At 46.7% G+C, this 20045-nt stretch overlaps 1 protein-coding gene across 1 annotated transcript in view; it reads right to left on the bottom strand.

Moving 5' to 3' along the window:
• Nucleotides 1-3245: 3245 nt before the first annotated feature.
• The window catches only part of LOC142560676 (glutamate receptor ionotropic, NMDA 3A-like), a 48075-nt gene continuing 31275 nt past the window's right edge, over nt 3246-20045 (bottom strand). The window contains exons 7-12 of the mRNA XM_075672927.1: nt 17322-17696; nt 14095-14301; nt 12189-12308; nt 11256-11329; nt 6222-6343; nt 3246-4642 (exon numbers count right to left, since the gene is read on the bottom strand). Of these exons, the coding sequence (XP_075529042.1) occupies nt 4266-4642; nt 6222-6343; nt 11256-11329; nt 12189-12308; nt 14095-14301; nt 17322-17696 (1275 nt within the window). The 3' untranslated portion in view covers nt 3246-4265. The remainder of the gene's footprint in view (nt 4643-6221; nt 6344-11255; nt 11330-12188; nt 12309-14094; nt 14302-17321; nt 17697-20045) is intronic.

The following is a 20045-nucleotide window of genomic DNA, read 5'->3' as shown; positions in this document are numbered from 1 at the left end:
TTGTCAACATAGAAAGTGCATACGCTCTCGTTATCACACTCGTGTATGATGGGTATCGACATAACGAACAAGCCCGTCAGCTGGCCGATGTGCTGCATATTGTCCCAGACAACCACTTCCGTATCTGCAACCGCTTTCGACGTCATGAGCAAGGTAATGGCCACTTTGCATTCTGCGCCAGCTGCAGATAGCGAGACAGTTGCACGCAACTAAATTCATTGCTTTCTGTATAAACTTTGATAAGAGATGAGCACGCTCAGTATCCCTGGCTTTCTGACTTTCCTGAGGGCATATTTCAGACACCCAACGTAATCCAGCAGAATAATCGATATACGGCTATATATCGTGGGTAACATATTGAGAGGAACCTGTTCTTGATTTTTCCACATTTCTTGGGGGAGCGGGACGAAGATATATCTGTCTCTGGAAAAGCAGCAGGGAAAAGCTTCGCAGACATGTCGCCCTCGAAATATCCGCTCGTTCGGTAAGATTGACGTGTACTTTGACGCTTTCGCGCTGATACTGCGTAAGCGTGTAAAGCACCTCGCCTGTGTCCTCCTGAGAAATGGCAAGTGTGTTAAAGGATAGGTCCCAACTGTCTGGACTTCTACAAGAAAATGTTTAGCGTTACGAAGTGCGTTAACAAAAAGGGGGCATGACGCACGGCCGCAGACAGAAGCTAGCTGTACAAAGTGGTCCACACGTAGGAAGGAACCAGAAGACTAATTTAGAACGCTGTCTTGGGGCAAACGACACACGAAACCTTCCAAGCACCCATCTTTTTCTGAGCGTTAGGGGGAAAAAAAAGAAGGGGACTCTAGCGGAGCAGGCCTAACACAATATTGTACAAACCTAGGGCGTTATTAGTGGTCATCGAGGAGCACTTGTGCAGAACATCTGTGATTCTCTGGGGTTCTCGATAGCTCGAGCATAGGAGTGAACGCGGAAAGCTAGCTGGACTAGACATTGATGTGTTTCTTTCGCTTCTGCTCTACGTAATGGCGTAGTATCTACAAACAAATACATGGTCTCGTCAGGAGGAGGCATATACCAAAGTTTTTTTTTCTTCACCTTCATCCCACGAAGATATAGGCGACAACGGGAACATCGCCGCGTCCTCCTCTCAAAAGTAGCTCTCCTAAAACGAACACTCGACATCGACGCCGTGGACCTCCTTACACACGCCGCTCGCACAAGACACGAGTCGACGTGCAATAACACGTGGTGTTCCAATGTGTGGAACGCACAGTTTCGGCAGGGCGTACACGGGAATGAAATCCGGCACTTCTCTAACAATTGCATTGAGCCCTACGTGACTGCCCTGAGGGGACGACTACGATTAACAATGAACAGCGGCTGAACACACGCCGTGCAACAGACGTCGAGTCGGTACGTTGAACATCGAACTGTCCCAACTCTCGCCCATTTGAAGGAGGCAGCTTCTCTGTGACGAGATTTCGGGCACGTGAAGTCAGAGTTGACCGGAGTTGTTCAGCCAGCAACATCAAACGCTCTGATATCCGATTCTCCTAAAATGCATGTGGCTCCCTGAACGAGCTTTTTTTTGGGGGGTGAACTGCTTAATGTGCAACTGAAACCGATGTGCACGAACGGTCCATGTCTCTGGGTGTACGTTTCATTCGTTGGGCTTGCAAGTCCAATGCCAGGTGCAAGATAATGGTGCGGCTTTTAGTTTTGCGCTGTTGCCTTGGCACCATTCTTGAATACCTCCTAAATGCCCACTGAAAACCTCGTGGCACCTGCATAGGCTTCAGAACAAGTGGACTATTGCAGCACTAACTCAGTCATTCTGAGGCCTAGAAGATGTAAAAGAAAGGCCAGACAGCTTGAGCAAAAGACAGCGATTTGAAATCTGCAACAGCAAGTGTGACACGCCTTCGTCACTAAGCTGATAAGTGCTCAGCCGACCACGTTTAATCCCGTTATTCCAAGCGAATGCTCATTTTACAGATATCTCCTAGTTTCTCGCAACAAATTGAGCCACGTGCAAGCGGAACGACTACCGGTTCGCTCAACACTTCATGCGCCCCCTTTGTATTTCTAATCCAAGCGTCTGACGCGAGGCTTCATAGCGTCAAGTGTTCAAGGATGTAAGCGCCACAGTTTGGTCCCGGGGTGAGACTGGGTAGGTCGGGGGCACGATTTGGCGCGACGTACAAAAGCCGTCCCTGCTGGACGCTTACTTCTGTTTGAAAATGACAGCTTCAAACAAGCATTTTCATTTATTTTGGCGCAGTCAAAGCGAAAAGGTGGATGGCTGTGGAATTTGCCGCTCTGATCAGAAAGTAAGCGTGAAGTGCACTCTGGTTTTCGTTGGCGCCATCTACTGGAATAATCGATGTTCAGCGATTCCAAAGCTCTGTGCCGAGAGAGCTTCACTTTTGAGCATCCGGTGTGTGAACGCGACCTGTTTGTCGAAGTGGTGCAACGCCTTTTACAAAAAGAGCTGACGCAGACCGGACCACGCCGTTTCCTTCGACTAAGCAGCTGTGACGGCGGCTGTATACTTAGGGTTAGACTCCATATCTTGAGGACCAAGAAAGCAAATAGCTTACAAAGCCTCGCATTTTTTTCTTGGGTTGACCCCTCCTTATCTGCAGTAGCTATAGTGGCCATAATTTTCTTTTTGAATGCTGCAAGGTTAAAATTACAAATTTTATAGCACCTTTGACGCGCCTTTACGTAGGCGGCACAGGGGATTATTTGTGACATATGCATGCTGGTTATGACAAGTTTATTCGGGATAAGGTAGGCTTGGGTTATCGTATTACCTTTGTAAATAGAGGCCTCTAAGGCTTAACCAAAACAAGCAAACAACATGCCGTTTCAGCAAAAAGAAACAGAAACGTGGGAAAAGATATACGCATAACACAATTTCAATTTTACTAGGCTTGGACTTTCTGTCGAGTTATGAGCCCATAAACGAGGAGCTGTCCAGGACGCTGTCATGGTTAATGGCTGGTTCATCCTGAATAGAAGTGGCCATTAACAAGAACTATTGGAAAATTAGGCTGGCCATTTCAGTAAGTAATACAGCCTGTATGGTAATGAGTTACTACGAATGCGTGTTATCCCTAACCATGGCACAGATCATCAGCATCCGGCCCACTTCGTCATAAAGCGAGAACACTCGATATTGCGTGCACAAAAAAGGTGAGTAAATACAGCATTCCGCTATAGCTTGCCCGTCCAGCAGGGAAGACCTTCAGACACCGACACCGAAAAAAGCAAAGATGAGCGCCGCGGCAAGCACGGCGTTTATAGCACCATTGGTCTCCTCCACCCCCTTATTGAGAAGGAGAGGGTGGTAGTACTTAGCATACGGAGCGAGACCAAAGTATTACCAGACAAGTACTACGGGACGACAACGTGTCCCCACCACGTGCAGGCGAGAATGGCGGAGGAGCCGAGAGAAATAGCAGTAGTAGTAGCAGCGATACCACACGGTAATGGCACAGCGAGTGGAGATGTAGCGATGCGACACATACAGAGATAAAGAGCCCGCGGTTGTACGCTCATCAAGTGCTGCATTGTGAGTGAGAAAGAGATGGTCGTCGGCACCCCGCGCAGCCGTAAGTCTTTGGCAGAAAGGGGCTTTTGAAGCACCGCAATCGAAAAATGCTGCGAAGAAACCCACGTTGCTAAGGGTTTCGGCCACACAAACACAGGTGGCGCTAAAACAAAAGAAAGGGCACCGTTCCGCGCGAGGAACCGTGCTGCGATGCGCCCTTAGTTGCGTGCAATGCATCACAATGGACTAAAGCAATCGCGCCGAGGAATGCGCCACACGACTGCAAGAATAGGCAAGCAGCTCTCGCGACTGCCCCGCGGACAGCGCCGTATGATTCGGCACGTACGTGAGCGAATCAGGGGACGGTCACCTGAAGCGACGCAGGGGCCGAACGCTTGCGCCGGGGGCGCCAGAAGCCGACGGCATCAAACGCCCAAGCGCGTCAAAAATCAGCCCCCTTCTCACACTCTCGACGAAAACAAATGACAAACCTTCTGCATAGCGATCTTCTGGCGAAAGCGCGCCAACGCCAAAGCTATTGTAACGAGCGCATAAAGCATAGGCGGCGCTGCTGTCGTGGGCCTCCCGGCCGTCACGTGGTCCGATTGCAGTATCCCGAAAGCGCCCCCTACGAGCCACTCGATCGGCGGTGGCCGTCAACAGTACGTAGTAGCACAGGGACTAAAATGCCGAAGAAGGGCCGCCGCTAGCAGGGCGGCCCTTCGTCCCATCATCAGGGCGGCTTCCTGCGCAGCGCGTTGTGCAGGAAGGCCAGCTTTCGCTCCAGCGCCTGCTTTTCGCGTACCGCCTCGCGAAGCAGGTTGAGCAGGCGGCGCTCGGAGTCGCGCCAGCGGCGGACCAGCTGATCGCGCGACAGGCCCTGCAGGCAGACGTCGTCCAGCGCCCCGGACGGGGCCAGGGTGACTCGCCGGGGCTCCCAGGGCGGCCGGAGTTGGGAGAGGTCGCCCAGGGACCTGGCTCGCCGCCGACGCACCGGCACGCGCGGGGCGACCAGCGTCTCGAGGCTGACGCTGAGGAGCGCGCCGGCGCCCCGCAGGCGCGGCGAGCACGGACGGGAGGCGGGACTGCTGCTGCTCGTCGATGGGGAGCCTGTGTGAAGCGTATGCGTCAGCACAGTAGCGCCCGGTTACTCTTGGTTACTCATGGTTACTCTCGGTTACTCCTGGTTGCTATCATTACCTCTTGGTGTATTAACCCGTCGCAGGCACGACGATCTGAAAGTACTTTGTGGTGTCCTTTACAATGCAATACTTGTCCTCTTTGCCGAATATTAGTTTCGTTGACAGTACCCCTTCTTTGGTCGCACATTTCTCGTAATAATTGCGTTAGATACGCTATGTCAAAATTGCTGACACACGCGCGCATATATATATATATATATATATATATATATATATATATATATATATATATATATATATATATATATATATATATATATATATATATATATATATATATATATATATATATATATATATATATATATATATATATATATATATATATATATATATATATGTGTGTGTGTGTGTGTGTGTGTGTGCCAGCAATTATGACATAGCGTATCTAACATGATTATTAAGAGAAATGTGTGAATAAGGAAGGGATACTTGCAAAGAAATATATTAGCCTAAAATGCACACATGCGTAAAAATGCGCAATATACTAATCATATAATGTTTTCAATATTCTTAATAAAGTGAACTCTCACTTGAGTGAACTTCAAGCGACCCAAGGAAATAGTTCACTTAACTAAAAGTTAAGTAAACGGAATATTCACTAGAACATGGAACAGCATAGGACACAGCAGACATCGAGTCAAAAGTGTGCAATGCAATTTATGGAGTCATGTACATCGATATATACGAAGTGCCTAACAGTTACGTTGCTGCCTACCTGACTTTGAAAAAATAAATAAAATGATTTTTCATTTGCACTGGTACTCTTAAAGCGCAATAACTAACAAAGCTGTCCAGAGCTTCTGTGTTATTGTGCACTTCCTCCAGCACAGCTTGTTGCTCAGGCACGAAGTATCGCAACTTTCGTAACATCCTACAGCCTCGGCTGGAGTTAAAGGATCTGAATCTGCTTCTGCCATTGCATCCTCCTGGTGACACTCGTCTTCTTCGGGACGAAGACTGGACACCATTTTCAGATCTGATGCTTCAGCACCGGCAACGACCTCGCTGCCACATTGCACATAGTCTTCAAAAGAAGTGTTGCTTCGAAGTGTTGCCAGGGTCCACCGATCGAGTTCGCTCACCTGAAATGTTAGCTATTCAGAAATTAGTTTAGCTGAAATATTTTTGCATAGAATGCATGGGAAAACCACCGGGGATTTTCTAAAAGTTCGTTAAACCGACGTTCGTGCAACTGAGAGTTTTTTGTATACAACGCGGCTTATAGCTGTTCAAGATAAGTTTTTTTCTGCAAGTACCCTGCTTGTCACATATTTTGCTCTAATAGGTGCGTTATACGCTCTGTTATATCCTTGCGGAAATGGCTAAGTAAAATGCTCACACGCGTAGATAATTTTTTTTAAATACCATATTTTATTCAGCGTCCTTCCGTCTCTTTGCCACTGCGCTGAGTACCGTTATATTCAGCTAGCGATAAACTACGACTCCTGAATTTGAGCTTCACCAGACGAATCTCTCGAGCTCACCTCCAAGCTCCCGGACCAAAAGGGGCCCGCTACTGGATGTGGCGCTGAGGGGACCGTCGTCTTGGTGGCTCGTTGGCGAGTCGGCCTCATCGCCGGCTCGTTCGGACTGTTGCTGTTGAACACTGCGTGGCATTTGCACAAAGTGAATCCCCAGCAATATGCAGTCTGAGAGATGAGGGAGAGCATCTAACTCGCTTAAGTGTAGAGGAAACACTAACTGGTGCGTAGAAGCTACGTGACGTGCTTTTTTCCCCGCTATAAACCACGGTTCTGAGTCACGAATACATTTCAATTCCTTTACCTTCGCGTGGTGGAGGAAAACATTTGTTCGATGTTACTACAGCCGACGTTGTTACTGAATTTGTGTTCATTCTTCAAGAACTCTGTTACGTTACTAAATGCTCTAAATGCCAGGGGAACTGACTTTTGAAACATACTGTGTCCTACTAAACTACATCAGCTCAACTACGCCTCAGCTTAACTACGAATCAACTACGGCTGCTTCATAGATTAGTAGGATGTATTCGTGCACTGATGATGCCATCAGCATAAGTGGCGAAACGTCTATGTTTTGTTTTGACCTTTTGTTGAGTAAAGCCAGCGGCAAAGAAGTGTACGAAAACTCTGTCATTTCAAAACGTTTAACTAAGCAAGAAAGACGATGACGCCACGAAGGCGGAAGATTGAACAACAACGACTCGCGAACTTTGATTTATTAAAAACAGCTTTCTAAACTCACACAGCAAATCTGCACTGAACTACTGGAAGCGGTTGGTTAGTCATTCAAATGTCGATCGATGATGTAACAAGATGGCCTTGGCGTTACGGTTAAGACATACTGTGACAGCAACACTTAGTTTCTTCATATGCATCAAGCATTGTGCCATAATATGCGTCCAGCACGCAAGAATGCTTCCCACCATTCTTCTAGTGATACTCTAATGTTTTTGCAACGTTCATGCAATGTTTCTGACAAATTGCATTCGAAAGCTGAATTTAGTAAATGAAGAATAGTTTTAAGCGGCAGACTGTTCGCCTCACGCACTAGGACCTTTCAATCCTACTGGAAAGGCAAAGACCTTCCGTATTCTCGTAACTTCGTGTCTTCCACGGCATTCTAACAGACCAGGTGCGAAGTGATCCGCACTGAGCAATAATTTCCTACGAAATATAGGTGCATGAAACTGTGCGAGCCCACGTAACCATCATCGCTAAGGAAATATATTGAGCGGTGACAGAGTAAGGTGCCGATGAGTCCAAGGTAAGCAGCAACAAATCAAGTAACATATGACCACGACACACGATAACAAGGTAAACATATAATTCCGTACCTGTGCTTATGTTCACACATTGTTAAAAAAACGGGACGAAAAAGCACAGCGCGACGCTGCTGTTTTCAGACACCCTACGCTTGCTGCTACTTGCTGATCCGCTGAGACCAGCTAAAAATAATATATTTGAATGATCGCTCAAGGACAGCTTGGGAAAAATGCGTGGAGAGAAGGGAGATAAGCTAAGTACAACTCCATAGAGAAGCCTCATGTGCGAACCTCAATAAAGAGTTAAGTGTCTCTTTAACGTTAGCCCACGGTTGGACCTATTCCTCGAAGGACGTCACTGTCTTGGACATTGTGGTTGTCCTGGGACGTCCTTAGGCCTCCTCACTCACACACAGGGTGTTGCATGCTAGGTGTTAACTCTGATGCGGGCAGATAACGGTTCGTATTCGACGGTGATACTGGGTGGTCGGGGTCTTTGCGATACCACCGCCGCTCCCAAACCGCGAAGACATCGTCCGTCATGGCACATGCTGATCTAGCTTTAGTTAGCGTGTAATTTCACCTATTAACAGCGCACGAATACAGGAAACGCGAAACAGCGATGTGCACGTCTCTTCTAGGGTACGTTCTTCATTTGATGGCTTTGTATTCGAAGATCATGAATGGCCAACTAGTTCGAACATTTACTCTGGTTTAGTTGCAAGAAATTAAGATATGCGCAGGCACACATTTATATGCAAAGTCAATGACAGAAGCACGCCATGGTAAATCTGCTGTGCAACTCAGAAATTTGACAGAGCAGCTTTTTTTTGGATCATGCAGAATTTTAGGCAATTGCATGTCGCAGAGAGCACGAATGTAACGTTTGAACTGCATTGCTCGAAGAGGCGGATATTACTTGCAAGATTAGTAAAAATGCGTAATTGACTAATCGACAAAGTTTCACTAATGTTGTTTTAATGTAACTACTTTACGCCACATATTCCAATTTACGAATTGTAGACGCTGAGTTCGCAAGGCATATTCACTTGTAAAGAACTCTAAGGATGGCACTGTCAGGCGCTGTCAGGCGCTGGCAGGCGCTGGCAGGCGCTGGCAGGCGCTGGCAAACTAGCGAGAAAAATGGAATTTTGTTAGGCTTTTAGACCATAGCTTTCTTTGTCTATACTACCGGGTTTTGTGAAGCTGTTCTCTGCTGCTGCGTCTGACGGTATTTCGGCGAATATATCTGTGGGTACATATGGGATGGTTATATGTGAGGCAAACACAAGTAAAACTGAACGGGCATATACATGTATAATGCTTTATGCTGACCGACACAGCCGTGCCAGTAAGCCCATCTCTGTTCTGCGTAACAACACAAAAGACAAAGAATTACGCATAAATCCTGCACAGATAATGTCGGCTCATAGTGATCTCTAAAGTATACCGGCCCGTTATTTGAAGTGCGCATTATACTGAGTAACTTCTTTGATTTATTTGATTTTCTTTATTTTACCTGTACGGTATGTGCCACTGTGCGTGTGTGTCCATATTCTTCGCCAATACTTCAGAATCGGTATGTGGCACAGTGACGAAGAAAGTACAAATCCTTAAATATCGCTAGATATGTATCATACTTCTTGGTGCACACAAAAGCCATTTCCTGAACAAGGATCATACATCGACTTTGTCCTCATGGCATCGCTGTGTGGATGTTTCACAGTGTGCATCTGACTGACTTAGCGTTATCATTTTGGCAGAGCTTGTGAGTGGTGTGTGTGCATAAACATAAAAGTTCCATGAGATAAAAGTTGTGGCCTTTGTGGAGGATAAGCGTGAACATTGCTTGAGAATTCACGTTGGTTGGGGTGAAAGTAAACACAACTGTATGCATCGCTATTAGTAGTAAGACATTTACGATATTACCCGCCTCACTAAAAGTTCGCTTCACATAGTTGCCCAAGTGTGCATTAAATCTGCATATTTTTTTAACGCACCATCCCGTTTTGTATAAAAACAGCTGGAACGCCGATGTACTTTTTCGCACGCTTCAGAAATGAATATTTATAAGCTGCGGTCATCCTGTGGAACTATTCCAAGCGGATTCACTCTTCAAACTAACTGTGAAGAATGCGTAATTTGCAATAGGTGCCATAAAGTACTTAGTTATTGCGTAAAACTTAGTTAATTAGTCCATAAGGTATTTTGAGCTCTCCCGCTTCTGAGTAATCAAGCTCAATGACTAGAGATGTGCTGTCTGCCACAGATAAGCCTTCAAAATTCTATATGTTCTCAAAAAAGAAAAAGAAGGCACCCGTCACATGATCCAGTCAGTTACATATTCTATTTTTCATGGCGTAAAAACGCGGATTTGCGCTTCCTTCAATATTGGCGTCTTTCGGGAACAATATTGGTAACAATATATTGCGACCCAGAGGCACAGAATGCAGGTGCAATGCTGTTTCCCGGGCACAGCTTTTGCTGAAGTCACAGTTCGGATACCACGCATAGTGTTATGGTGCGAGAGAGAGAGAGAGAGAGAGAGAGAGAAAGATTTTATTTAGAGCAAATGCAGAGATTGGCCTCAAGTGGCGTGCTCCAGCCTGCTACGGTACACTGGCTCATAGTTAGCGGAGTACAACCACAGTTACGACTGATGGGGAGGACAAGGGAATGAGCGGACGCCTGTGCATAATAGACAACGGCCCTAAAGCCACTCGTCCAGCCTCGTGGCGGGCCGAAACTCAAGCCACGTGTTCGTTATCTGCCTCGCGGTTGTAGTATCAGGCCACGGGTAGAGAACAGCGCCTTACAACAGTAATGCGCCTGCCGATGCTGGTTAGAAATATCTCCAGTGTACGTTTCTCCAGCACACATGGCGGGCACATGTGTTCACACGTGTTCCACCGTTTCAAACATACTACTTGGCTGCCACTTGGGGAACAACCGGCCCCTAGCGCCATGGTGGCCGTGGACGCAGGTTGTCAAGCAAACACAGGCAGTCAGATTGTGACGGGATGAGCTAACAGAAAAAGTGCTGTTGGGAGTATGTTAAGTCCTACTTTGGCTTATTTACAGTTTGGCAGTTGCCGACCCCGTGTCTCTGTCTCATGTACGTGATGTGTCCTGAATAAAAAGGCTTTTTGAATTTGTCAGCTGAATGGGTTCATCGTACAGAACAGTACATGTTAGATTAAAATTGAGCTGGAATTCCAGGAACAAACCTCATCAGTTAAGGGGAGCCTGAACACAGCTTTACTGACCCGTCTGATCTATTTGCGGATAAAGCGCCCGTGCATTTTGATGGCCACAAGCACGTTGATATAAAAGTCTCATTGCACTGGTCTAATACGTGTACCATAAGTAACCTCGCAGATTAAAAATAAAATGTAAAATAAGCGAACGCTTGTAAGTTTCAGGCTTCTCTTGTCCTCACAGTTGTGGTTTTCTCATTTCTTTTTCGCGCAATATAATGTTCATATCCTTTCCCCCGATAACATTTCTACACACTTATAATAAACAAGAATTGCCCAATTGCGCGAGCAATAAATCCGACATGGAGATCGTGATAATTGAACACAGAATTTCCTTCTTCTGTGTACTTTTATGCGCTACGTCTTTCAGCTCCTGTAACAAATTTTAGCTCGTGGTAGTGACCTCACACGAGGTAATCAAATGCAAGAGTTCCGTCTGATTTCCTCTTGTGTTACTTGGTGTTTTTGTAACTGCGGGTTAAAATATTGAAGACAAGCTTAGAACTAAGGGTACTTACGCCCGACGTACTTCTTGGATCATCTCAAAGAACTGGGACTTGCTCTTCCTACGGCGAGCCTCCTCCTTGATTTTCTGGAAGGACAAGTTTCGTTTTACGAGCCAACATTCCTACCGGTCCTTATGTATTCAAGTATCCGTAATATTTCTGCTGCTGCATCTGTTCATATATCTGTTCACGTATCTCTTTTTATGTGTTTGTTCTCTACGCAAACAAACCACGATGCTAACAACATATCGCCTGTATACTACGAGTCTTCAGAGTTTTTTACCATTGTAAGAGGAAAATAGGAATTGTTTTACGCACAAGAAGGACGAGAAGTTGCAGTGGCTTCGGATTGGGCAGTGGCTTTCGATTGGCACCTTTCTCAGAGAGACATGACACCTTGAATACGCCCTTGGTGATTGGTGCTTAATCTCCCTCTCTGACTTAGTCTTTATTAAAATACCGCCAGAGTGACATTTTATTCTCTCTCTGTTTTATGTAAGCAATAATTTTTATGGAAACATAAGACTTGACGCTGGGTCGTGAAGATGTAAGCAGCAACGTTGGGTAAGCAGAACCGAGGTTCCAGTAAAGCTTCGGCAAGCGTGCGAAACCTGCTGAGGCACTCACGTTTGTGTTTTATTTTACATTTATTGCTATATGCTACGTGAGTAGACAATGTCCCAAGGTGTATTCTGTGATAAACGAGAAGTTTTACGGAGGGTTAACTGCCCGAAAATGGTGTTTTGCGCAGCCAATTCCCCATGTTTCACGCCAAGCCACGGTCCCAATTCGAACGATCAACTTTGCAACGTTTGCACGCTGTCACATCGTTCTTTGAGCAATTCACATAGAGGCTGGCACCAGGGCTCCGTCTAAGTAGCCTTACAAGAAAACTCTATGCAAGGTGGAAAGAGAGAGAAACAGTATTCACGTGCAGACACGTACTCGCTTAACGCTCTTCTGGAACAGACTGGCGATTTGACCTTCCCGGAGGTTGCTCACAATCTCCTTGGCCGAGTGATGTGGGGATACCAACTCCACCGTGTTGATGAAGCGGTACAGTTTCTAGAACAAAAATTAATAAAGAGGCATTCATGGGTTATACATCGGAAAACTGCCACGCACATAAAACTAGGTTCTCTGTGCCAGGTGAACACTGCATCCTCTATGTAGACATTGCCAGTCGCGAATTTTTTTTTTCGGAACAACAGTGCAACTGTATACCGATTTCAATTTGTAGATTGCCTACGCATAAAGAGACCTTCCTGTCTTCAGAGTGCTAGAGCACTTCTGGTTACCCATTCTGCACGAATCCTCAAAGTTACATTTTTCTTTTATTACCAAATTTTCTTTAGGTACATAATCGTACACCTTCCTCATGGTGTAGCCAAGTGTATCTTATTTCTATTATCTCCACTTTTCCACTGCCTCTACCATGAATAATTGTCATTAAAGCATCAATAAAGCAATTCAAAGAAGAGGAACATGACCTTACGAGTATTTTGCATTTAGAGATCCTTAAATAGGAGCAGTAACACTAAGAGTCACTACAACATCGTTAATTTAGACGGTTGTCTTGGTGCCTAATCTAAGAGTTCGGATTGGGGAGAGGCAGAAACTATACGCTTAAAAATTATTCTGAGGTGGAAATTTCACCACAATTTCTGAAGTCACGACAGCCGGCTGCAGCACTGTTGAGCGATGTGTGCTCAGAGCGTTCACCTCGACAAGTGCGCAACGCCCACTCAAAAAAAAAAGAACGAAAGAAAAGAAAATGCACACAACGTAGGGACTCAGGTAAAATGATGTTATTTCGCACTTACTGCACGTTTACTTCTGTGAGCTCAAGGTTCAGTCAGCCAAAAATAAACGAAACAGTATTTGCGAAAAAGGAAAACAAAGATGTCCACGAAGCCGTGGCACAAAGCCTTTAATTTAATGTTCGTAGCTGTAGCACTTTCTGCGACTCATAAGTGATTCATTAAATGAATGCTCACTTCTTAAAGAAAGCGGATATTAAGAAGAAGCAATAAAACGACGGACACAGACAAAAAATATTTACTACAAAAGGAATAAATCTAAAGGACGTTTTTGTCTCCCTAAGGAAGCCTTAATCACAATGGGATGAAGGAAAGCTCACAGAAGCTTATGTATACTTCAGAACGTGACGTAAGCAGCGCGTGTATGACGGGGAGAGTGGGGTTCCTTCATTTCGATCGAGCGTGTGACATGTTTTTTGTATCTCCAGCTATAAGAGATACAACCGCGATTTCTGGCTTCTTTCTTCGCCAATAGCTCTCGAGCGATCCCAGTCAATCTTGTGGCCCGTTGCATCCGTGTACTCGGCAAGGGCATCCGCAATTGTACGTTTCATTTCGATATCTTTCTGATGCTGCCTCAGTCTCTGGTTGAGGTCGCCCGATTCACCGATGTATGCGTAGTCGCAATCTGCGCAGGGTATCTTATAGACTACGCCGGGAAACGATTCTCTAGGAAGCCTGTCCTTACCGAGATAATTGTTTCCCGGCGTAGTCTGTGCTCTAGTCCTGTGCTATTTCTTGTGCGCTAAAAGAAGTTACTATTGATTACCAACTTGCCCAAGTATAGACTCTTTCAGATACAACCACATATCGTGTAGCGCGCGCTTAAGTGATCTCTTGTGGCCGATTGTACAACACCGAAGGGCATGGGCATATTCCGCAGAATACTGAAGCAGTCAAACATTCGAGTTGCTGTCCCGAAGGTAAATGACAGCTTCCGAGTTCTCGAGCTTCAGGGCCGCTTAAGTATATAGAATGGTGCTCAATTACACATCCGCACCACCGAAACAGCCGAGACACCACCGACCTACCTGGCTGAAAAACATGAGGTTTGGGCTCTTCCAGAAGCAGTTTCGCGAACGGGCCCTGAGACCCGGCAGAGCGTAGCGGAAGACGAGATGCTCGATGATAAGAACGAGCGAGCCGGCCAGCAGACCGACCAGCAGCATCAGGAATAGGCCGGCCACTGCGCGCACGCCAAGCGGAAGCGGCTTGTCCAGCCGCTGCAGCAGGCCATCCTGCGTTTTTGTCATCGCATCGCACGTTGTCAGCCCGTCGCGTGGCATCGGAAACCACGTTCGAAGCTCATACACTATGGACTACAGCCCCTTGGTAGTCGACGCGCACCTATGGCTATCCTCAGAGACACACTAAAGAAGAAGATAAAACTTAATTAAAAGAATGGTCCGGCAGTTTTCGTTGCGGTGGCCTCAGCAAAAAAATGCTGAACCCCGTTGAGGCGGCCACGTTGGCAGTGTTGGGTTAGTCAGTCATTCTTCAAGTTCGTGGGGTCTTTAGCTACGTTGTTAAAGGTACACTAAAGGAAACTATTATATTTGAACTAGATTGAATGATTAGGCTTCTGAAATAACGAATTCATCATTCTTTGCCTAGTACAGAACTTTCTTTAAGCAAGAAAATTAAGAATGTGAAACCGAAGTGGGGCCAGCCGTCGCGGACTGTGGTAGCTCTCATGTGACGTCAGCGTGGCTGTTTCACAAATAGTGACATAGAGGGAGGCCACGTAGTCATTATACGTCAACTCGTCCGTTTGGCCCGAGTGGTTCGTATTGGCTAGGGAGCCTACATGCAAGCGTTGCATGTAGGCTACCTAATATTTTGACGAGCAACAGCCTCACCTTCTGAGACAATTTGCTACTCAACTAAAGGACAATTTAGTACCCGGAAAGCGATGACCGACGTCCAGACGAGTACTATATTGATCTAGCTCCACTTAGTATTTTCCTTTAATGTCCTTTTGACAACGTACGTAAAGACCCCACAAACTTTAGGGGTCCTTGAGTCCCCAAACACTACCAACGTGGCCGCGTTAACGAAGCTTAGCATGGCCCTTGGGCTAATAATAGCACAACAAACGGATCAAATCCGACTAAGAGGCAATCCTGTCAACATCGTAACCTCAACCCTACTACCCGTCATCTCTCGTTCTTTCCCCAACACCTGCAGCAGCCCCGAACGATGGGCCAAAAGCCAATACTTATTTCTCTGTCTTTGCTTTTACTATGCTCTTGACTGAAGAGCAAGTTGAGCCCCCATTCGGACAACAGATGCGCTTGTTCCAGTCAGTGTTGTTAGTCCAAAGAAGCAGTCAACATGGTCTAATTTTTTTTAAATTATGGGGTATCACGTACCAAAACCACTTTCTGATTATGACGCACGCAGTAGTGGAGGACTGGGGAAATTTCAAGCACCTGGGCTTTTTTAACGTGCCCTTAAATCTAAGCACACGGGTGTTTTCGCATTTCGCCCCCATCGAAATGCGGCTGCCATGGTCGAGATTCGTTCCCACGAGCTCGTGCTCAGCAGCCCAACAGCATAACCACTGAGCAACCACGGCGGGTCAGTCAACATGGTCTTAATTGACTATGATGGCCAACTAGGTCAATCTAGCATCAGTCTGGCTCTTACTCTGCGTGGTCCGTCGATTTGCGCGCTGGCCAGAAAATCAGCAGAAAGGGTGATCAAAAGTGGTAAAATAAGCAACGTCTCCTAAGTCAATAATAAAACTGTTAATCTAGGAGCATACGTAGTCTTCAGTACACCGAAAGATAGAACTTCACATGCACAATTGCTTACACATATACGCTGTCATAACCGCATAACTATCGCATACTTCTGTTATATAAATCTGCGGACACTTCCAATGCTGAAAATTCAACCATGGGATTGCAACTATTCAATTGAATTTGCGACACATCAAATTAATTTCGACTCCATATGTATGTCAAGGCTCACGTCATTATACAACACAAGAAAGACTGCGTAGTTCGTTTTTATTGAATCCTGAAGGCAGCGAACATGAAAGTTTCAAAAACATTTTCTCCTTATATAAATTTAGTTCTTCTGGCCACCAGTCTGCAGTACAAAATGGTCACGCGTGGTCCTGTACGACTGACTGCGAGGGGGAAAGACATGCTGAGTTTGTGCAAAAGCAATATCCGCTATCGTATACGTTTCTCGAAAGCCTTGCTTAGCCATCTTTTAGCTTTGTATTCTATTATATGTTGTTGGCAGAAAGCCCATCAACGATGTTCATTTACAAACATGAAATCAATGAGGCTGCAGAAAGATGGGCATACCTCATATGCTAAACGCGCTTTCAGCCAAATCTGAAGTATTTGTTCAGTTGTGAATAAGAAGCCGAGGACGCCCAAGTACGTTTTATGAGTCATGAATGCAAGAGCATTAATCTTCAGTTGAATGCCGCCGGAGTGGTCCTTCGAGTCATGAACTTCTCGCGGGTTAGCGGGCGCGTTGAGACGCCTGGCTCGTTTTGTCTTGGTAGGCTCACCGAGGTGCAGTTAGAACGCAAGCAAGAGCTTGCGCGGACAAGGAACGTGTGGATAACACATGTTTCCGAGAACGAGAGCGAAGCTGACGTGTCGTCTCGGCGATGCCTTCTCCCGTCACGCAATATCGAGGCAGCAGGTGCGCCCTTTCGCCCGCTCTGCTCAGTTCGAGGCCCGAGCCAGTGTCACTAGCGTGCAAGGCGCACTCGTGAAGTGGCGTCGCAGCCAATGAGAAGTTAGGTGTCATTTCGCTGCCGCAGACTCCGCCGGTTTTTTCGCTCGATGGGCGATTTGAAGCTTTCGCATCAACATCCTGAAGAATAGGCCTCATAAAAACCACCACAAATCTCATAATATCACCCCAAATCTCGGTACATTGGAACACGTCGCTTCTGAAAGTACGCTGCAGCATATATACAGTCACACTGTCCTTGCTTTGAGCCACAGCTGTAGAGTTTGTTCAGGCCAGGGCCCCTAACCCGCGTTGATACACGGCTCCACGACAGGTCCTGACGTAACCCAGAAGCCTTGGATAAAGATTTACATTGCTGATTACGCGTTCGCTCGGAGGGAACGCTCTTATTCAAGCGCCGCAATAGTGCGCGTCCAAAAGACGCGTATGTTCTTCAGAGATGGCCACGACTATCATTTGCTATGTCAACGTGCAGAAGCAGAAGGAGAAAAGAAAGAAACAAGGAAAACGCCTCGTGCACTATGGTGTCACCCACCTGCAGACAGGGCGCGCGGCCGTACCACTTGCTGTGCAGTTGGTCGAGGTAGCCGAGCGCGTTGTAACGCAGCACCAGCTCGGAGATCCCTTTGGCGAGGGGAAATCCGCGCGTCATGCCCACGGCGTACGCGTCGTCGAAGATGGAGTCGCCCAGCAGCCGCAGCCGGCAGCTGGGCTCGTTGGCCCGGTAGTAGTTGAGCACGGCCGTGTCGCCGATGAGCACGTCGAGCGCGCCCGACCGGAGGGACTCGAGCCCGTCCTCGAGCGTGGGCACGCCGAAGCGCTGGATGTGCTCCCACAGGCGCTTGTTCTCGGCGAACACGTAGCCCTCGGCGGCAGTGCCACGGGCCGTGCCCGTGCGTTGGCTCAGCAGCTGCGAGCAACGAGGGAAAGAGAGACGTGAGCGTTTAAGCACTGCTTCGGCGTTCCTTTCTTTTTTGGTGCGCCAGCTTTCGTAACGTGTGGCTTTGAAACCGAGAGGCAGTCGCTGAAGGTCAGTGAATCGTTGGGGAAGTGGAACCCCTCCCTCCGTATTCACTTCATTTCTTCACTTTGATTTCCTAAAATATTCCTGAGTGGAGGGGTATTACATAAGGGGGGAGAGTTACATAACTACATGAATGAGCGAACCTGAAAAGTTCATTAACAACACCAAAAAAGAACACAAGAAAGAACAGGGACGGAGATTTTTATTGCTTACAAAGTTGTGAAAATGACCCCGTGGGGGCTGTATTCAGAAAGCTTTCCGTTGGTAAGTGCTCTTTGCCCATCACCGGTAACCTTCGGTAATAATATTTTCGGCATTAGGATTGGCTGGAATCTGCTCTTACGAACAATCGTAGCAATAGACCTTTCGTCGAATACGGGCTTGGGCAAGAAGACTGCTCTGTGGTCTTGTCGTTCTCGCAACTTTCTCCGTCCCTGGTTCGTTGTGGTTTTGTTAGCTATGAACCAGTGCCAGCAAGACCCCTTTACCATCCTCCTAAATGAAAATATAAACGGAATACAGGAAGCTATCCACCGGGGTGCATGGCTTAGTGACAATGACGTTATACCGCTAAGCAAAAATGGCGCATTCCTGTATCAAGAAGCACTCGTATACCCTGCTGACCCATATTAAGCCCGCATAGAATTCGATTTAGCTGGAGATCAATCTATGTGTTATTTTTTATATTTATTTGCCTTGTCACCCCTGGAAGTACCTGGCAGATACAAGTGCCGTACACAAATGTGCTAAGGATGACCGGAAGGGTTATGCGTGTGCCACGATACATTTCAGGGTGATTGTACGTGCTTCCCCACAATCTGCAGTGTGCAGCGGTTTTCGCGACCAGCGCGTGGAATTTGGTGGGACGGTGCCGCTTTATGTGTAGAATTAGAGGCAACGTCCAAGAAATTTCAGATACTGTAAGCGCATCATGTGCCGAGCGACTTTTTGACAGCGATACTAGAGTGTTGATGAACATCTCGGAAGAAGTAACGCAGCGACACGTTGGTATAGTGACGGCGTCCGTTATGCTGCAACATGGCCTGCTTGAAGGCGATACACCTTGTATCAGCACGGTGGTGTTCAAGCCACGGCACCGCTATATATAGGCCGTTCGCACAGGATACAAGAGCGACATTCTTACTGAAAGTTAATGGTGCGGCAAGAAGAGTCAACATTTAGAGAACAACCATGACTAGGGAAAGAAGGAGGTGCGCATCTTTCGCAACATTGCGCAACTTGCATTGCATGTGACCGAGCGGCTGAACATTCGTCCCGGGAACAATGCCTATACTGCAAGAAATGTGAACCACGGTTCCGAGAGATAAGGATTCTTGGCAGAAGCAGAGAAACAAAGGCACGTGAGGTTTTGGAAGCATTCCATGTAAAGAAGAGAGGAAAAAACTGTGTTAGTGATACTTCCGTCACTCTTTTCAAGAGCGAAATGTCCTATCTCGAACGGTTTGGCAGATGATGCATTATGGTCCTTTTGCGCATATCAGTGATTTTCCTGATATTTGCTGATTTTTTGGTGAATAAAAACAGATGAAGTTGGCGCTTCTCCTGTGTCGTTCTCCCTCTCGTGATCGTCGCAGTTGGCGCTGTTCCTTCCTAATTCATGCTATACCTCCCACCCCCCCACCCGTATCTCGCTGGTATTATTCTAAAAAAAATTTAATGATCGGGTTTTACGTGCCAAAACCACTTTGATTATGAGGCACGCCGTAACGGGGGACTCCGGAAATTTTTACCACCTGGGGTTCTTTAACGTACACCTAAATCTAAGTACACGGGTGCTTTCGCCCCTATCGAAATGCGGACGCCGTAGCCGGGATTCGATCCCGCGACCTCGTGCTCAGCAGCCCAACACCATAGCCACTGAGCAACCACGGCGGGTGCTATTGTTATCCTGCTTACATTACTTGGTCGTGAAGCTATTGCTTGATGCGTTCTTTATGATATAGTTGTAGCCGAGTACTAGCAGCCATGTTTGCCTGCCATGCTGCGAAGTGTCTTGTATAAACATTTCTTTGTATTCTCAGGCGGGCACTGTACCTTAAAACTTACGCATGCGTATCGTTTATACCCATATGGTTGTACAAGTACTTTTGCGAACACTATAACTACTGTTTGCTCGTGTTCGAGCGGCTAAGATCTTCCTCAGGCTTAGCCTGTTCAATCTTTTCTGCGCCCTGAATCAAAAGGATGCAGAAGTACACCGTTCTTTTTTAAGAG

This window comes from Dermacentor variabilis, chromosome 10 (assembly GCF_050947875.1).
Source record: "Dermacentor variabilis isolate Ectoservices chromosome 10, ASM5094787v1, whole genome shotgun sequence".
Taxonomy (NCBI): Eukaryota; Metazoa; Arthropoda; class Arachnida; order Ixodida; family Ixodidae; genus Dermacentor; species Dermacentor variabilis.
The sequence above is the reverse complement of the archived record's forward strand: the minus strand, read 5'-3'. Positions and strand labels throughout refer to the sequence as shown.